The sequence below is a fragment of the Callithrix jacchus genome, chromosome 10 (assembly GCF_049354715.1).
Source record: "Callithrix jacchus isolate 240 chromosome 10, calJac240_pri, whole genome shotgun sequence".
Lineage (NCBI taxonomy): Eukaryota > Metazoa > Chordata > Mammalia > Primates > Cebidae > Callithrix > Callithrix jacchus.
In genome coordinates this window covers 63,848,056-63,867,216 of record NC_133511.1, presented here as the reverse complement: position 1 = coordinate 63,867,216, position 19,161 = coordinate 63,848,056, and the positions used below count along the sequence as shown (strand labels likewise).

Here is a 19,161-nt window from a genome sequence, read left to right as displayed (position 1 = left end):
CCAGCCTCTGTTCCTTGCCCTGCCCTGCCTTGCCCTCCACTCCCGGAGATCTTCCTGACCACACTGGTCTGGTCTGTGTCCTTGTTCTTGGTAAGCACCTTGGTGCAAAGTTCAGGGTGCTTGGCTGGGTGCACCTGGGGAATGGAGGGTGGGTTAAGGAGCCATGGGCCTGCTCCCTACAGAAATGGAGACATCTATTCCCGAGGTGCTGCGAGGAAGGCAGCATGGTGTGGGATGACTGGAGAGAATGAATGAATAATGCCCAGAGGGGTGCCTGGGGCAAGGTTTTCCCACGCAGCACAGAAAGGTGTCACTCTCTAGAGGTGGGGAGGGAAACCCAGAGGCACACCCTGCTTTCCTGTGGGAGGTACACCAGCCAGGGAGCTGCCAGGGCTGGCCACTGGTCTGACTCCGTCTGAGGAGGTGTATGGAAGGCTGCTCAAACAAAGGGAGGCAGGGAGGTGGGTGTGGCCAGGGCCTGGCCTGAGCTCTATGTGGCCTTCAGGCCTGGTATCACCTCTGAGCTTCAGAAACGAGAGAATCCAGACTGTGGAGTCAGGCTGGTCGGCGCCTGTCCCGCTCTGCTGCATACCAGCTGTGTGACCTTGGATAGACTCCTTGCCTCTCTGAGCCTTCCTTGCCTGTGGGATGGGGCTGACAGTGCCCGCTTCATAGGGCTGCAGGGAAGTAAGCGCATGGAACCGGTGTGCAGCCGGGACCCAGGGACTCTGTGAGTGACGGTCTTCTTGCCTTCCTGTCCAGGTGTTCCTCCTCCCCTCCCTGGGTCAGGGGCCACCATGTTCTCCTGCGTGAAGCCCTATGAGGACCAGAGCTACTTGGCCCTGAGACGGGACTGCCTGCGTAGGAAAGTGCTCTTCGAGGATCCCCTCTTCCCAGCCATTGACGACTCACTCTACTATAAGGGCACGCCAGGGCCCACCGTCAGGTGGAAGCGGCCCAAGGTCAGTGTCTTGTCCCAGCTGGAGCTGGGTGAGCAGGCCCAGGCCCACCCACAAGGCTGGGTCTGCAGGGACACGGGGGTGGTGAGAGGAGGCATCCCCAGCCCCAGGCTGCTAAGAAAGTGAGGGTTCTGAGACTGTGGGATTTGCTCTGGATGGGGAGGTCAGAGGATGGGCCGTAATCCTGTGGCCACAGCCAGGCCTTCACCCCTCTCTGGGCCTCAACTTTCTCACAGGAAAAACGGGGCAGTAACCTCAGCCCCACTGAGGGCCATTTTTGGAATAAAAATGGGGTGATATGGATATGACCTTTTTTAGTAAAATGTAGACCAATATCCAAATGTAAGGACTTTACTTTCCTGATTGTTATCATAATGATTTTGAAATAGTCATTTGTGGCAGAAGCGAGAAGTAATTATTATCATGATTAATCAATAATAGTAAAAAAAAGCACCTACCTCACAGGGTGGTCGTGAGAGTAAAGGAAGTGCAGTGCCAAATTCCACACGCAGCCCGGCAGCAGCTGGGGAGCCCTGGCCGCGGGGCTGATAATGAACAGGTGGCAGCTCTCCGGCCACGGCTCTTGGCTCTTGGTTCCTGAGTATGTTACACAGAAATGTTTGGTCTCGTGGTGTGGCTTCATTGCCTTGAACCCCGATTCCTGGCTGTGAGGGTGGGCTGGGGTGGGTTCCGCTGCTTGTCTGTGGATCCTGCAGAGTGGGGTCCCTGGTGGCCTGGGTGGAGGTCACTGCCCAGGCCCCTCCCTGGCCTCCCAGGCTGCGCTGGTGACGCTGTGAGGGTCGTCCCCCAGGGGACTTCAGTGCGGGAGACCGTGCTGTCCCAAGAATGCTCAGGGCCAGGAAGAGGCTGTGACTCCCGCAGCCCAGTAATCAGAGGTGGCCACATCTTGGAGGTGAAGGGTGATGAGGCTTTTGCCTGAAGGGCCAGGTGGAAAAAGGCAGAGGGAACAGAATCTCACAGGTTGGAGCCCCTCAGGCTCATGTGGGCCTGCGGAAGCTGGTGCCTGGGATCTCCGGTCTGGGGCCAAGGTGCTCGACCTTGCTGTGTGTGCTGTGAGGACACCAAAGGCAAAGCTTTCAGCAGCCTGCGACGGGGTCAGAGTTGCATTTTCCAAAGTTCCCTCTGATCCGTGTGCTTTTTGGGAAAATGCAATGTAGCTGTCTAGTGCCTCTCCCAGGTTGTGATCTCAAGTTACTTCTGACTGAAAAATCCCTGTAGATGTTCTTGGACTGGGACTGTTGAGAGGCTGAGAAACTGAAGCCAAGAGGGGAAGGGGCGTGTCCTGGATTGCCTTGAGCTACTAGCAGGGGTAGTTGAGGATCCAGGAGTCCTGCCTCCCTGGGCCCCACCTTCCTGGCACCAGATAAAGAGCCCTTGGTGCCCTTGACCTCAGTCCCAAGAGCTGCAACAGAATCTGTGGACCTGCACTGACTCTCTGGAAGGCCCAGGATCCTCCTGGCCTGGCCACAAGAGTTCTGCTTCTTGGTCCCCCTCTCCCACGCCTTCCTCTCTTTCTTTGTCAAGTAGGTGGGGAGGGAGCCAGCCTCAAAGGGCCTTTGTGAAGCCTTGGCTGTGGGGAGGAGGGGTGGGCACTCCATCTCCTCACCCTCCTCCCACTCCATCCCCTGGCTGCCTCTGTCCTGACTCCCCGCTGTCCTCTGGGCATTGCCCAGACATGTTAGGTCTATGGCTCTGGAAAGAGGCTGGTGAGGCCTGGCCGGGGCAGCTGGGCTTGCTGCAGTGAGAGGAGGGAATGCCAGGCTGGACTGCTTAGTCCTCTCCTGCTGTGTGACCCAGGGGAGTCACATGCCCTTTTTGAGCCCCTTTCCTTGAGGGTTCAGGAGCCCTGCCACACCTCCCCCCACTCCATGCCCTGCCCTTTCTAAACATTCAGAGCTGCCCTGCCCCCGATGTGGGGGCAGGTGACAGAGAGTGTGTGGTGGCCTGTGTTGAGAGAGCTGTGAGTGGGGCCCAAGGGGCAGCAGCTGTGGGGGCTCAGGCCAGGCTGGGGTAGATGGTGCACGGCACTGCCTGAATTTCCTATGCCATGTGTGTAGGCACTGCCTGCTGGCTGGTGACGGGCCTGCGGGACAGGCAGCCTCTGCCCCACTAACAGGATGGGAGGTTTGTGGAGCAGGAAGTCAAGCAGGCTTGGCTCAGTGGTGGGGCGGGCCCAGCCCAGTGGGTTATCATTAACGCCCAGCTGCTTGCCAATGAGAGGGGACTTTGGCCTCAGGCAGCCTTGTTTCCTGGAGTCTCATCTGTAACCACCTGTTTACAAATGGGAAGCCCTGCTGCAGCCTGTTCGTCCCCTCCAGCTCCTTCTCTGAGTTGGTCCTTATCAAGGCTGCTCTGGCTTAGGAGGATCTACTCAGCCAGGCTCCCTGCCTCCCTGCCTCCCTGCCACTCAAATGCAATGCAGAGACTGGTTTCTGAGCCAGAAGGAACTTGGCTCCAGCCTTGGCCCTACCTTACTAGAAGTGTGACTTGGATCAAGTCATGCCTATTTGCACCTTAGTTTCTTCATCTGTAATTGGGGAAGGATAATTCTTGCTGGCTCTCAGGAAACTGAAAAGACTTGAGGTATCCGTGGTGTCATATGCATGGGAGGCAGGTGACAAACTAGTTCCCCTCTCTTGCCCGTCTTCTCCTTGGCAACCCTGTGTTGGAGACCTAGAGCCACTCTGGCTGGGACGTCCCATCCCCTACTGACTCTGCAGGTGGGACCAGGTCTTGGCCTCTTGGGTCCCTACCTGGGCACCTGCCTCAGCCCACACCCTTTGCCCACAGGTTCACCGTGTTTTTGATCTTTCCAGTACAGGGGCCATTTTCCGGCCCCTCACAGGGCTGTCTGGGGAGATGCATGGAGAATGGGGAGCTCAGGATGTCCTTCCTTCTCTCTCAGGCCCAGGGCCCTGGTAGGCGGCCTCCTGTCACCCCTGTGGTGGCAGCAGCCCCTCATCCAGCGCGCTGTCTCTTCCACACCTGGATATGAGCTGGAGGTCCTTTGGTGGAATGCAGAGAGGACAAGGGGATTTCCAATGAACAGACGTAGGTTTTGGAACCTCCAGAAGTCCCTGGAGCAGCCTTGGGGACCCTGGCCCCAACCCAGCCCCTGGGACTCTTGTCCATCAAGCCATTTTCTGGAGATGGCTCTACTCCTCACTCCCTGAACATAAGGCCTTTCCATACCACAGAACAGGCAGTTTACAGCAAAGCCTGACAGCGGTGGCACACCCAGCTGTCCTGCCCAGGAGTGGCCCCCTTATGGGCATGTGCTCAGAGATGGGGTTCATTCCTGCTCTCTAGTTGATTCCTTCCATGATTCTAGATTCCAGAAGGTGGGTGACTGGGGTGAAGAGTGGGGGAGAAGGACAGATGTGGAGGGAGCCACTGCAGGTACAGCCCAGGATGCGTGGATCTAGTCCGCTGCTTTGCCGTATTCCCGTTTGTACACCAGGACTAGGAACCTGAATTTCTTGTTGTGCCATGAGGGAGGAGGGAGAAGCGAGGAGGAAGGAAGGAGGAGGGAGGAGGGAGGAGGGAGGAGGGAGGAGGGAGGAGGGAGGAGGGAGGAGGGAGGAGGGAGGAGGACTGGGCTGTGGCCTGTCAGGTGGAGCTGGTCTAACAGGCTGGGAGGGGCTAAGCAGGGGAGTGGTGACTGCAGGTGCAGAAGGCTGTCCTAGAGCGGTGTTGACCCGAGGAGTGGTCAACCCCCAGCCCTCAGGGGCAACTCCCGTACAGCCCAAAACTGTAGGTCACTTTGTCCTCCCTCCCAGGGACCTGTCCGCAGCCCTAGTGGAACCTGCCAAGCTTTGCTAAGCCTGGATGTGGGCAAAGTCAGGCCTGGGCCCTGCCTGGGAGCTCACAGGCTGGTGGTGGGGACCCTAAGGAAACCCGGCGAGTATGGACAGGAATTGAAGGGAGCACAGGTGGTTGGGCACCTGAGGACTGTTTCAGAGGCACCGTCTGCCTCAGGACACTTTGAGTCCCCATTTCCCTCCTAAACCTCCCTGCCTATCGGCATTCTCCATGCCTGCTCTGCCAGCATCACTGCCTCCAGCCAGCCTCCTCTGACTTCTCTCTGGCTCCTGCTGTCACAGCTCTGCTCACATGGAGAGTCAGGGCCTCGCTGCTTCTCAAGGGTCCTGCCTGTGGGCAGAGACCTTTCCTGACTCATTTTATGACCTATGTCCAGCCAGTGGCCCAGGAAAAGTGGAAGGACAAACATTGGCTTGAGAAGCCTGGACCTACGATGGCAGGGTTGAAGGCCTGGGCTTTCCTGACTCCTTAGTCTCATTGCTGTCTAGTGAGACACCCCATAAGCTGGGTTAGGACAGGTGTAGGGGGACAGCTGAAGGAAGGGTGGTTTTGTCACCCATAAAACCTAGCCCACCTGGAGACTGCAGCCAGACTGCCTGAATTTGAATTTCAGTTCACCTCTTCTTGTGTAGCCCTGGGCAAGTGACTCAACCTTTCTGTGCCTTGGTTTCCTCATCTGTAAAAAGGGGGCACCAACAGTGCCCATCTCACAGGGTTGTTTTGCACAGGGCTGCCACATAGCAGGTGCCCAGTTATTGTGAGCTATTTCTATTATTGTTCCTTTCCAGGTGCCCCAAGGTGGCCCCTGGATTCCAGAGCAAACTCCAGGTGCCACCAACCTCAGGTGGTTTCTCTTGGTTAAAGCTGGTGACCCTGACCTCTCCTGGCAGCGGGAACATGCCTGGCTGCCTTCTGCTTTGTCTGTTCCCTCCTAGGCTGCACAATTGCCCCCAGATCCCTGCTCTGCCACAGCAAGTCAGAGCAATGGAATCTGGGAATCATGACTCCCGAGCTCGGTCTGTCTCTCAAGGACTGGATAAGTGGCTGGGGCCAGAGCCCTGTTCTGGGGCCCAGATCTGGTTAGATCCGCCCCTTGGGTCTGCCCGAGCAGTGGTGCTCAGTATGGGGAGACCCCGTTCCGGAGCCCAGCAGACCTAGGGGGTCCTATCAGATTGGCCCACTTACTTGCCTAGTAGCATTGCACATCACTGCCCTATCCTGGGCTCAGCCTCCTCCTCTGTGGGATGGGGCAGTCATGTGTCTGTCTTAAGACACTGGCTGTGAGGATCCAAAGTGGAGGGACACCTGAGTCACTTCTTACTCTAGACCCTGGTGATGCCAGGTGGTAGCTGTTTCTCTTCCCAAGGTATGAGGTATACGGAAGCCCCTCTCCCTTCCCTGATCTGCCTGCCCTCCTGGCCTCAGGGAAGCAGATGCAAAGTCATAGCTCCCTCTGGCTCAGAGGACGGGCTGAGTGTGGGGTGTGGGCCTGGGCTAAGAGATAAGATAGGAGGGCAGAGGGGCGGGGAGGCAAGTCCCTTCTTCCTGCCTGTGCTTCCTCAGGGGGTGCCTTTGGGGATGGATGAGAACAGGCGGCCTCACTGGGTTTCCTAGGCCTGTGCCCTGAGGACGCCATCATGCAGGGTGGCCCTGGGGCACCCTGTGGTGCCAACTGGAAAGAAGGCCTGGTCTCAGGAACTGCTCATGCCCTCAGGGGAGTTCTAGCCCTTTCTCTGCCCCTCTAAAACTCCAGTTCTCCTGGGCAGAGGGGGCAGTAGGGTCCCACCTTGGTGGAACTAGGGGCCTTCTGCCCCATTTTCCCCTGCCATCTGCTCCACTCCATGATCTGGAGATTCCCTACACAGCCCTGCCGCATAGCAGGAGCTGTTTCTATTATCTCCTCTGCACAGGTGAGGCCCAAAGTTGCACAGCCAGTGCATAGGCAGCAGGCATTCAAATTCCTGCCTCTGCCACCCTCTGCTGGCCGCCTGTGGTAGGACTGCAGGAGCTCTTGGGCTGGAGCTATCTCAGCAGTGCCTGCTGCCACCTACCCCTGCTGTGTGGCCCAGGCATGGTATCCAACTTCCCTGGGCCTCAGTGTCCTCATTTGCAAAAACGGATATTGACCACCTCTCAGTGCCATGGTGGTCCCAGCAGGGTGCCTGGTACATGAAAAGCATGTCTCAGTGTTTGCCTGTCCCCACCCTCTGCCATGCCCACGACCCCTTGGGGAGGAGTTGCTTCCTCTCAGCTCAGTGAGGAGATGGAAGAGGAGGAGGGGCCTGCTCTGTTCCCAGGGCCAGAGTTAGGGATCAGGCCGGGCCCCACCCCTGGCTCAGGCCCGGGGGTGGGATGTTCACAGCTGCAGGAACACAGGTTGAGCTGACCCTTCCTGGGTGCATCTCTTGGTGCTGGAGCCACCCATAGAGGTCTGGGCATAGATTCCCAGCAGCTGAAAATGGAAACAGACCTTCATTCGCTTTGGGTCAGGCCCTGGGCTGGCACTTTACAACTCTGGTTCCTCTTTGCAAAGCAGAAATTATTGGCTATGCTCATTGGCTCCTGCCTGTAATCCCAGCATTTTGGGAGGCTAAGGCAGGAAGATTGCTTGAGACCAGGAGTTTGAGACCAGCCTGGGAAACATAGTGACCTCATCTCTACAAGAAATTTAAAAATTAGCTGAATGTAGTGGTGCTGACCTATAGTCCCAGCTATTTGTGAGGCTTAGGCCAAAGGATCACTTGAGCCTAGAAGGTTGAGGCTGCAGTGAGCTATGATTGTGCCACTGCACTCCAGCTTGGGTGACACAACCACACCTTGTCTCAAACAAAAAACCAAAAAAAACAAAACCCAAAATCCAACAACATAAAGAAATCATTGTTCCTACTTTGTAAATTGGAAAGCTGAGGCCCAGAGAGCTCGCCAGAGCGAAGAGCTGGAATTCAGTTTCCAGTCTGAAGCCAAAGCCCATGCTTTTCCCATTCATAGCACTGTCTCAGGGGCTTTGAAGGAAGACACCCCCACTGCAGGGCGAGGCAGAAAGCCCAGCAAACTCCTTGGGCAGGGTCAGTGCAGAGGGCAGTGGAGCCCTCCTGGGCTGCTTCTCTCTTGGCAGGCAGAGCAAGTGGCTTCCAGAAATTAGGGCGGGCTGGGCCTGAGAGCGGCCAGCTGCTCACGGATCATTCCCCACCCAGCGGCTGCCCTGGCTGGATTCCCTGGCTGTGTCTCATGGAGCAGCCCCTTGGGTCGTGCCTGCCAGTCTCTATAGAAAATAAAAATGGAGGCTGGGTGCGGTGGCTTATGCCTGTAATTCTAGCACTTTGGGAGGACAAGACAGGCAGATCATCTGAGGTCAGGAGTTTGAGACCAGTGTGGCCAACATGGTGAAACCCCATCTCTATAAAAATATAAAAACTAGCTGGGTGTGGTGGTGCACACCTGTAATCACAGCTACGTGGGGGCTGAGGCAGGAGAATCGTTTGAACCCAGGAGATGGAGGTTGCAGTGAGCTGAGATTGCGCCACTTGTACTCCAGCCTGGGTGAGAGAGTGAGATTGTCTCAAAAAAAAAGAAAGAAAGAAAGACAAGGAAAAGAAAGGAGTTTTTGCTCCATTTGAGCATTTGCTTGCTGTGGGTGACTTTAACAAGTCACAGTCCCTCTCTGAACCTCCATTCCTTGCCCATACAATGCAATGGTAACTCCTCGCTCATCGGGTGGGCAGATCAGATGAGACTGTGTGAGGTAGGTGCTGTTCGGAGCCTAGCCCACAGCTCCCCATTGGCCCCTCAGTTTATGCTCCCCACATGTGATTTGGGTGTTTGTCCCATGCCCGAAACCCCACCCCACTTGATTGGACTGGACCCCTGCGGGCTGGTGGGGGTGGGCACTCAGGCTGCTGGTTCTGGGGAAGGAAGGGAATGGAGCTCTTGCTGGTCAGGGAGGGGCGCAGTGGCCAGGAGGAAGGCAGTTCCCCAGTTCCGGCAGTCTGACGTCCTCCCACAGGTTCTTCATCAGCATACATTTAGCAGAAGAGCTCTCTTTGGCCAGGAAGGGTAGAGGGCATCCCAGGCAGGAGCAGTTGGGGTGGGGAGCAGATGGGCTGCATGGGGCCCCGACTCAGTGGTTGGAGGCAGGTGAATCTCCACGCTAACGGCGGGGTCTTCTGCCGTGGGGGGCATCCACGTGCTCCTCTGCCCCTCATGCTTTCCCCTCGCCTTCTCCGTAGGATATCTGCGAGGACCCCCGCCTCTTTGTGGATGGCATCAGCTCCCACGACCTGCACCAGGGCCAGGTGGGCAACTGCTGGTTTGTGGCCGCTTGCTCGTCACTTGCCTCCCGGGAGTCGCTGTGGCAAAAGGTGAGGCCTGGGGCAGGGTGGGGCTGGGTGCTGGGGAGTGTGAACGCAGCCTGAGGCCCTCACTACAAGACAGGTGGAAGCTGAACATGGCAAATGAGACTTTTGAAAGCCTGTGCCAGGTGTGGGGTGGGGGCCCCCAGTACTGGCTGAGCGTCAGAATTGCCTTCCCTCCCCCTCCAGCTGGAGACCCCAGGGGCAGGCGCTGGGAATCTGTGTGGCTCCCAAGGTCATTCTGTGTCCCCTTCCCACTGTTGGGGACACTTGACAGATGAATACATACCTGTGAAATGTGGAAGCTGTGTGCATTACATTTAGTGTGCAGACACCACTGACGGAGACCGTGACAGACACAGACCTGCTGTGTGACTTGGCTGGTTGCTGTCCTCCTCTGGGCCTGACTATTCCCAGTTATTCAGCGAGAGTGGGTTGGTGATCCCCAGCGTCACAACTCCCACTTCCAAGCTGCCGGTGTTCTGGACCGGGGCCCAAGGGTTTGGGTAGGAAAGAATGGGCTCTGTTCCTGTAACCCGACCTCCTATCCCAGCACTTGGCATCGGGGCCTTAGATTCAGTGCACAGGAGGTGGGAAGGCTGGAGTGGAGGCAGACCCTAGCTCCCTGCAGAATTATTGGCAGGGGCTGCAGGGGGACTCTGGTCATTGCTGCTTACTCATCCCTGCCCTTCTGCCATCCCTTGGTAGGGGCTGGCAGCAGGGCTGAGGAGCACTGGACATCTGCATCTCTCAGTCTTGGCCGTGAGCCTCATCACTTGGTAGCTTTGGAGCTGGCCTCAGGTTACTCATCAGCAAAATCAGGACAGTTGGACTAGCTGTCTCTCCGGGAGTGGTGAGGGTGGGACTAGATGCTGCACTCAGCGTGCCTTGTGCGGCGTGGTGCTCGGCCAAAGGTGGCTGTGTCTACCAGCATTGTGATGATTAACATCATAGGACATAGGGGTGCTCCTGTGCAAGACAGTCTTCCCTCTTCCTCTGAGGTGTCCTTTGGCTCTCAGAGGGAGCAGTGCCCTTGGGCAGGCTGAGACTCTGGAAGGTGTCTTGCTCTTGAGTCTGCTGAACAGGGTGTGACCTCTCAAAGCCACTCCAGGGTGGGCATCCCTGGGGCCTGGCCCCAATGATCCTTTGGGGTAGGAGCAGCTGCCTGCTGTAGGGCCCTGGGGCCTTGGCAGGGGCCACGGTTGCAGCAGATGGATGTGGGTGTTCGTGGGGCATCTGAGCCAGGAGGGCTTCCAAGGGCCACCCATTAGCTCATTTCACTCCTGCGCCTCAAGGCCTAGAGAGGACCTGGTTCTGTGCTCTGGGTGTAGGGCTGGGCCTCACTCTCCAGCTTCCAGGCTCCCACCCCCTTCTCTGAGCCCAGAACCAGGTCCCCTGCCTTAGAGCCGACCCACCCTGTGCTAGATGAGGGCTCAGCCAGGGGCTGAAGGGCACATGGGGTCCTGTGGGGCTGCCCTCACCTCCTGCCTTACCTTACAATTGCCTGTTTATCTGTCACCTCCCCCAGTGAGTTGAGCTCCCCACAGGCAGAACTGGCCCAGCGCATATGTCCCTGCTGAGCCCCCAGGACCTGGAGTAGAGAAAGCTCAGTAGAGATTTGAGAACAGCGCTCCTTTCCAAATTGCTGGACTCAGCTGCCACCCAGCAGCTCCAGGTCAGCCTTGCTGCCCAGACCTCCCAGGGCGTCGTGGTGCTGGGGCTGGTGCACGGAGTCCTCTCCTGGGGCTGTTTGTTGGTGGGAGGCTGTGTGTCCTGCCCTGGGCTTGGCCCCAGCTGTCTCCTGGTGCAGCTCCACCTCTAACTAGAGGAAGAAAGGGTCCAGGACTGCAGGCAGGAGGCCTGCCATTGAGGCCTGTGTTTATCTGTGGGCCAAAGGTTCCTGTTGCAGGGAGTTGGGACACCTGGCCTGGCTGATCTGGGAGGCTGCCAGGGCCAGGAGGCTGATCTCCTACAGCAGCTTGGGTCCCAGGGAGGCTGGGGCGGGTCTGGGTGCTCCTGGCTAATTGCACTCTGCCTCCGGTGCTGCTGTGGTGCTAGCCCATGGGTCCCGGAAGGAGGCTTGGGGCCCTGGGGAGCTCATTACTGCACCTTCCCTCCCTCATCCCTGCTGACTGGGCTCTGTTTGTTGTCACCCCTCACTTTCTGGGCCTGTTGCCCTGCAGGGCCTCCCTATTTTCTCCAATGCAGGGCAGTGCAGGGGCTGCCCAGCCTGAGCTGTACCCCTGCCCTCCCCACCTCACACTTGGGGATTCCGAGCCTTAGACACAGTGAGCCTCACACCCTCCACACCTACACCCGCAACACACACGCCGCCTCCAGGAAGCCACCCTTACCCTTCACAAGATTCGAAGCCAGCCTGATCTGGATTTGATTCTGGCCAGGTCCCCTGCTAGCTTTGTGACCTCGGTCAGGTCACCTTCCTGCTCTTGTCCTCAGTGTAAACTGACCTTTCCAAGCACCCAGAGTCAAGAGGACTAAAGGGGCCAGCGGAAGGAAACCCTTGCATTTCGTACTCTCTGCGCTTATTCAGTTCCCTCCCCAGCCCCCTCTTAGGTGCCCCACCTGTTTCTCTGTTCTGCCAGACATCTCTTGGCCTCATGTCCTGCTCCAATGGGGTCCCTGATGGGGGCATTTCAGCCTCCCGACTCGATGGTACATTCCCTGAGGGCAGGGCAGTGGACTTCAGGTGACCAGGTTTTAGGAAACTGAAATCAGGATGCGACAGTTTGGTTGAACATTTGCCATTGGGCCTGGCCCGGCCTAAGCCAAGGTCTGCTATGAGCTCACCTCTCTAGAGCCTGAGGCAGCCCTGGGCACAGGGGCAGACCTGATACCTGCTCTGAGTCATGGGGCCAGGCCTGGGCCCAGGAGGAGTCAGGCAGGCTCCTGGCCAAAAAAAAAGCATGGAAGTGACCAGAGTCCCAGTCGCACGCCTGGTGTCTCTAGGAGGGAGTGCTGGGGAGAGCAGCCTTAGGTGAGGCCTGAGAGGGGCCCGTGGGGGCGTTTAAAAGTGACTTCCACTCTGTCCCTTCCCCGGTTATATTAGTAGTTCCTGCTCTTCAGTTGTCGAGCAGTTCCTTCAGCGGACATGGATGGAGCACCAGCTACGCCCTGAGAACTGTAGTAGGCACTAGGGATGGAAGGCTTGGAAAAGTATAAGGATGTGCAAAGTCTCTTAAGGTTTTCCTTCCTCAGATACAACAGTGTTAAGGGTTTTCTGTGTTTCCTTCTAGTCTTTTTTCCACTTGGTGTTAAAGAGGATTTTGCTTTCTTTGTTGTTGTTTGTTTTCTGAGTTAGAGTTTCACTCTTGTTGTCCAGGCTGGAGTGCAGTGGTATAATCTCAGCTCACTGCAACCTCCGCCTCCTGGGTTCAAATGATTCTCTTGCCTCAGCCTCCTGAGTAGCTGGGATTACAGGTGCATGCCACCACACCCAGCTAATTTTTGTATTTTTAGTAGAGACAGGGTTTCACCACATTGGCCACACTGGTCTCAAACTCTTGACCTCAGGTGATCCACCTGCCTCGGCCTCCCACAGCTCTGGGATTACAGGCGTGAGCCACCACGCTCGGCCTTGTTTTGTTTTTTATATGCATTTTTGCAATGACATCTGCAGGTTTAGAGCTTACTTTTCTCCTCTGTATTCGTTGCTACGTCCAGCCTTGAGTGGGTCCTCCCAAGGTGTCTGATGGCTGAGCAGAGGTCTATGGACATCAGTGGGCTCAGACCCCAACTGCAGCCCCCTGCATCCTGCCTGTTCCTGTGGCCACAAGCCTCAGTCCACCCCTCCGTCTGCTCCCCTCCGTCTTCCATCCCTTTCCCCCGCCGGCCTTCCCTTGGCTCCCATCACCCCTCCCTCTGGCCCAGTCTGGGAGGCTCAAGCTCCTGTCACAACCGCCCTCCACCATCAGCCTCCTGAAGCTCGGTGCCCCTCACCCAGGCCCTCCCCAGGGGTCCTGTGCCCCTGAATCCTCATCAGTAGAAGCTGATCACATGCCCCTCACCCCCTCCCTAAGGATCCAGAAATAGGGGATCCTCCTTCCCCAGTGCTGCTTCTGGACCATGGCATCCACATACAAGCACCTGGCTCCTTCACTGCACTCCTACCCTCAGCCCACTGTGTTGCTGTCCCCACCAGCCAGCTGCCCTGGCCAGTCACCTGGGCACAAGGGGCTTGGCTCCTCCCATTTCCCAGCCCATTCTACCCCAAGAACTGCTGTGTCCCAGGTGTTACTGTGTCTGCGTGGCTAACGTCCTGCCCTCTCACCTTGCCCTGTTACCCTGGTCTTAGTTCTCCATCAGCCTTCACTTTCAGCTGCCACAGCTACAGCCTAGGCCCGGAACTTCTCTCTCTGGAGGTCTTCAGCCAAAGGCCCAGTCTCTCTGACCTCCCCTTCCATGCATCTTCCTCACTCCTAACCCTGATGCATACCTGCCCCTACTCCTCATTTTGGCCCTGGCCAGTACCTGTGTACTGTCTCCCCCACCTGCCCACCTTCCTTTGGCATTGGCCTTGGGCCCCATGGTCCATCATATCACCTGTCCCTTGTCAGTGTCATTCATTCATTCATTCAGCAAGCAAGCATTTCTGAGGGCCTTCTGTGTGGCAGGCCCTGACACACTTCCTGTCCACTCAGGGCATGTGTGTCACAGGCAAAAACTAAGCAACTATTCAAATAAAAAGCAGAATGTGGTACTGGGAAGGATAGAAACGGCTCTCCCATGTGGAAGAAAGGGAAGCCTGCCAGGGTAGTTCCTTAGCCAAGTTGTTCCTCTCTCCCCTGCCCCTCTGGCTACAAAGCAAAAGTTTCTGTGAGGATCAGGCAGTTTGTTATGTAGCTGTATGGTTCTCTCAAATACCCTTGGGAGAACTGCTGCCAATGACCCCCAGAACTGACCCCAGGGTTTGCAGTGTGGTTTTAACAGGACCAGGTATTCTGTCTCCTTTGGTGCCCCTCTGCTGTTGCGGTAGTCCAGGCTCCCACTGATTGATTAGCCACCGTCCCACAATTGACTGTGCTTGTGGTCCACTAGACCCTTCAGATTGTTTTCCGTTGTTACACCTTGGCTTGTGTCTCTGTCCTCTTTTCTGTGTGTGGTGTGTTGCGGCAGCGGACTCGCCTCAACTCCCACCCCCACCCCCTCCCTGGCTCCAGCTCCACTCACACACCCCGGTTCTTTCATTTGCCCAATATAATGGCTGAGTTCGTGGTTCCACCCTGGGCCCTGGAGATGCAGACATTTGCCAGCTTCTTCCTCAGCCCCAAGTCTCCTGGGGGAAACTGAGGATTAATTCATGTGGAGCAATTGGTGGGTTTTTAGTAGAAGTGCAGCCTGGTCCTGTGGTGACCATGGTGTGGGGCTGCGGCAGGGCCAGCTGCCAGTGTCATCCAGGTCATTGATGCTCAAAGCACAGTCCCTGGTCCAGCAACATGTCTCCTGGGAGGTGGCTAGGAATGCAGATTCTTAGGCCCACAGAGCCCTGATAAACCAGGAGTTCTGGGAGGGGAGGCCAGCAATCTGTGTGTTAAGTCCTGAGGGTGAGTCTGATGCTCAAGAAATCTTGAGACCCCCGGGTCAGGGTGAGGGATGTGGTAGCCGGGCAGTGATCCGTGGGACTGTAGGGGAAGGTTCCCAGGGTGTTTGGGAAGCAGAATCGACACGCTTTGCTGATTGGGTGTGGAGGAGCAAGGGGAGGCAGGCGTCAGGGGTGGCTTCAAAGTTTGGCTTGGGTGACTTCAGATCTCCAGTCGCTGAGCCCTCTCTGGTCCTGACTTCTCCAACCTGTGTACCTCTAATGAGGAGTGCTCCCTACCACCCTCCCCATCCCTGCACTTACTAAGTATTTCCATCTTCACAAACAAGCCAGCACCCAGCATGGCCCTGGTAGTCAGGGTGGTTGCCACAGCAATTGACATCAGCGACCTGGTCCCCAAGGAGCCTACCACCCTCTTACCTGCCTGCAGCGCCTGCATTATCGCTTCTGCTTCTGCATCGACTGGAGAGGAGGCAGATGGGGACTCCCGCCCCTCACACATGCCCCATTTTGAGAAAAGGGTGGGGCTGGGAAGGGCCAGTGGCAAAGAGGGGAGGAGAAGAGGGAAGGGCAGAAGAGTAGGTGGGGTCCCCCTTTGGTGGCCTTTTCTCTCCACGGCCCCAGGCTCCAGCCCACTTGAGTCCTTGGCGTTGGCGGCGGCAGCAGCACTTGGGCCATGGCGGAGGACGGGCCCCAGCAGCTGCAGCTGGAGATGCCGCTGGTCCTGGACCAGGACCTGACCAGGCAGATGCGGCTACGCATGGAGAGTCTGAAGCAGCGTGGGGAGAAGCGCCAGGACGGGGAGAAGCTGCTGCGGCCAGCAGAGTCCGTGTACCGCCTGGACTTCACCCAGCAGCAGCGGCTGCAGTTTGAGCGCTGGAATGTTGTGCTGGATAAGCCGGGCAAGGTCACCATCACGGGTACCTCGCAGAACTGGACGCCCGACCTCACCAACCTCATGACGCGCCAGCTGCTGGACCCCGCTGCCATCTTCTGGCGCAAGGAGGACTCGGATGCCATGGATTGGAACGAGGCTGATGCCCTGGAATTTGGGGAGCGCCTGTCAGACCTGGCCAAGATCCGAAAGGTCATGTACTTCCTCATCACCTTCGGCGAGGGTGTGGAGCCCGCCAACCTCAAGGCCTCAGTGGTTTTTAACCAGCTCTGATGGCAGCCGCCGGCTGCTGCCCTCCTCTCACCCACTGGCATCCTCCCCTTCCCTGCCTCCTTCCCCCTGTATATTTGGGGCCGTTCTCACTGCTCAGCTTGTCCTCAGCTTGCCCAGAGGCCCCCTAAGTCCCACGCCCTTCCTCCTCTGCTTCTGCCTGGTGTCAGCATTCGGGCTCACAGGAGGAAGATTCCAAGGCTCTGTAGTCTAGAAGCAGGACCAGCCACTGCACTGCTGTAGATGACAGAGGCCTACTCGGGTCCATCGTGCATGGATGGGGAGGCCAGGGCCATCTGCCTTATCTCTGCTTCACTGTGGGAGAGAGAGACTGAGAAAGACCAAGAGAGACACAGAGACAGAGACTGAAAAACCTGGCATCCACTTCCTCTAGGGTCGGGGAGATGGAGGTGACGGGGAAGTCTCCCTGGGGAGTCCAGCAAGCTGGCGCTCACTGCCCCCTGGCCTTGGTGCCCCTTGCTGGAGCCTGTTTCTGGACTGCTGGTCCCATAACACCTTGACAGCCCTCAGGATGTGGGGCAGGGTTGCTGCAGGGGTGGATTCTGGGAGTGGAGAGTGGCTGGCTCCCTGGAGGCTGTGTAGGTCCAGCTCTGGCTATTCTGGGCCTGACTTCAGTGTGGAGAGTGAAGGGGGAGGTTACACAGAGATCTGTCTCTACATACATGTATCCATGAGAGAGAGTGTGCTGTATGCATACGGATATATTCTAGGGGTCTATTTCTGCCCAAGGAACAGGTGTAATTTTAGATTATCTGTTGGTCATTGCTGGTTAAGGGTGGCTCTTAACAGGGGCCTGGTCCTGAGGACCTTGGCCCCGGGGCTTTCTGAGCTAGGAGACAGCAGTTCAGGCAGTGAAACAGGGAGTGGGTTAGTAAAGGGGGTTCCCTTTGCCTGGGGGAATTTGAATGGGAGGGTCCCAGGCCCTGGAGCTGGAGAGAATGGATTCTCTGGGGTCTCAAGTGTCCCTTGCTGGGGAGTCAGGCTATTTTGAGCTTGCAGGTCAGGGAAGGCAAGGACTTCATCCTGATGCAGCATCTGTTGTCATTTCTTGGGCTTCTTCAGTGTAGCAGAGGGGGCAGGGGGAAGGCGTGGGCAGTTTCGATGTCTGATGGTCAGAAGCGGGCTGCAGGCAGCAGATGGAAGATGAGATCATTGGGTGCAATTCACTCACCAAAAAATGGGGAAACTGAGGCACAATTTTCCTCAGATTCAGCTCTGGCTCTGAGAATCATTCCTCTTCACATTGCACAGGCCCAGAGAGCCCCCGTTTTCAGGGAGTGCCCGACCTGCACCTAACATCAGCCAGGTACAGCTAAGCCACTGTCCCCAGGACCCTGACTTAAGACCAGCCATGTGTTTTGTCCTCACACAGTCAGGGATGTGCCCAAGACATTTCCCCTCATGAAGCAGAGCTGTCAAGTAACTTGGGGTCCTGGAACAGATGTACTGAGGGTGGGAGGGTCAGGGCTGCCTGCTGCGGCTGGGGCTGCTGGAGGGAGGAATGCAGGCTGGAGCGGCATGCTGGAGCTGAGATTCTGTGGGTGGGAGAGTAGGAGAGTGGCTGTGGGCTGAGTGCTGGTCCTTTCTCACTCAGCTCTGTTCTGGGACAGGCTTGAAGAAGTCCCGGCTGACCATGCAGGGAGGCCAGGCGCGTGTGCAGTGGCCCTGCCCTTCTGCCTCTTTGCTTGAGCTCGCCCTGCAGCTCTGGGACCCTCTTAGTCCCGACCGCTCATCTCCCCAGCCCATCTGTCCCAGAGCCTGAGTGCCTCTGTTGTGCCCACCGCAGGTCCCCAATAAAGCCTGTGCCCTGGCCTCGGTGGTGTGCAGTCTCTCGCCATCAGCCCCGCTCCCCTTTAGAAGCCCTCCCAGCCCCAGGCACCCGTTCCCTAGCCATTTCCCACAGCCCCCAGCCCCTGCCAGCTTTCAAGGAGGAGGCCTGTAATAATCAGGGCCTTCACTGAATCTCCTGAGGCCACCCAGGAGCCACCCACCCTGACTGTTTCTCTTGTAGCCTCGGAGCTGCCTCCGTGTGGGGCGTGGAGAGAGCTGTGCTGAGGAGGTGCTATCTGGGCACTGCCATCGAGGGGTTGGGGTAGGAAGGCACTGAACTGGGTGCTGTCGTGAGTCTCCCTGCCTTGCAGGGCCACCGGGCAGGAGGTGGGCGGAAGGGCAGGGTCTTGAGGGTTGGGGTGGGGTCAGGTCTGTGCCAGCCTTTAGTCTGGCCTCTGTCACAGATGTGCTGTGCATCCTTAGGTAGCTCCTAACCCCCTCGCAGCCTTAGACCTTCCAGAATGAACAGCCTGGTTCTGTGACGGCCCTTCAAGCCCTGCCCTCTGGGAATTATCAAAACCCATGCCGTGCTAGACTGACGTGGGCAAGATGTAGCCCCAAGGCAGCGTGACGTCAGCGCCTCACTTGATCCTTCTGCACAGCTCTGTTCCCTCAGCACCGTTCTCAGACTGACTCATTTTTGGACAGAGACAACTGAGGTCCAGAGGAAGAGGCCTCCTGCACAGGTCACAGAGGGCATGGGAACAGGTGTGGTTGGGCCAGGCTCTGGGCCTGTGGACCTTTGGCCCCATGACACTGGGCCCTGAGATGTACCGGGGAGATGGGCCCCACCCACCTGAGGCTTGGGCTGGGCCAGTCCCTTCCTGGAGACCAAGTCAAGCCCTGCCTTGGGGGCTTCACCGGTGGTTTTGTTTGGGAGGGAGCCCTGCTTCAAAATCCCACCTTGCGACTTTCAGGTCCTACAGCCCCTTTCATCCTCCCCTCAGAGTAACTGCTGCCCACCCCCCACCCAGTTTCCCTTTACACACCCCTCACAGCATTCGCAGAACGCTTCCCCAGCCCTGTACCCCACCCCCCATCTCTCAGGGTTCTCTGCTGCCCTGACACCCCCTCCACAAGCTTGCCTTCCAGCCACTCTTGGAGGTGCCCGAGACAGAAGAATCCAGCCTCCCACCCTCGGGACAGCAGCAGAGGCCTGGCTGTACCCCCAGAGTACAGGGAATAACAAATGACCTATTTTCCCTGGAAACCACGAGAAACCACAGGGAAAGAGACTTCTTTCCTAGAGCTCTGTGTCCAGAGAGAGAGCCAGTGCAGGGAGCAACCTAGCCCGTCCCACCCTGCCAGCTGGATGGCCCTGGGTGACCTCTGAGGTTGTTCCTCATCTGTGCATTGGGGCCGGTGATGGCACGTCCCTTGAGGCTGTTGTGCGGGTGAAATGGGCGAATGTCCACAAAGTGCTCGAGCTTCCCGGAG

The 19,161-nt window shown here is 57.4% G+C and overlaps 2 protein-coding genes across 2 annotated transcripts in view; both read left to right on the top strand.

Annotated features, from left to right (window-relative positions):
- Positions 1–19,161, top strand: part of CAPN5 (calpain 5) — a 58,240-nt gene that overhangs the window by 16,960 nt on the left and 22,119 nt on the right. Inside the window, exons 2-3 of the mRNA XM_009007388.5 lie at positions 763–962; positions 9,029–9,160. Coding sequence (XP_009005636.3) covers positions 798–962; positions 9,029–9,160 — 297 coding nt within the window. The 5' untranslated portion in view covers positions 763–797. The remainder of the gene's footprint in view (positions 1–762; positions 963–9,028; positions 9,161–19,161) is intronic.
- On the top strand, positions 762–17,706 carry OMP (olfactory marker protein). The gene is made up of 3 exons (XM_009007387.5): positions 762–962; positions 9,029–9,160; positions 15,333–17,706. Exon 3 carries the CDS (start codon positions 15,385–15,387, stop codon positions 15,874–15,876), a length of 492 nt encoding a protein of 163 aa, XP_009005635.2. The 5' UTR covers positions 762–962; positions 9,029–9,160; positions 15,333–15,384; the 3' UTR covers positions 15,877–17,706.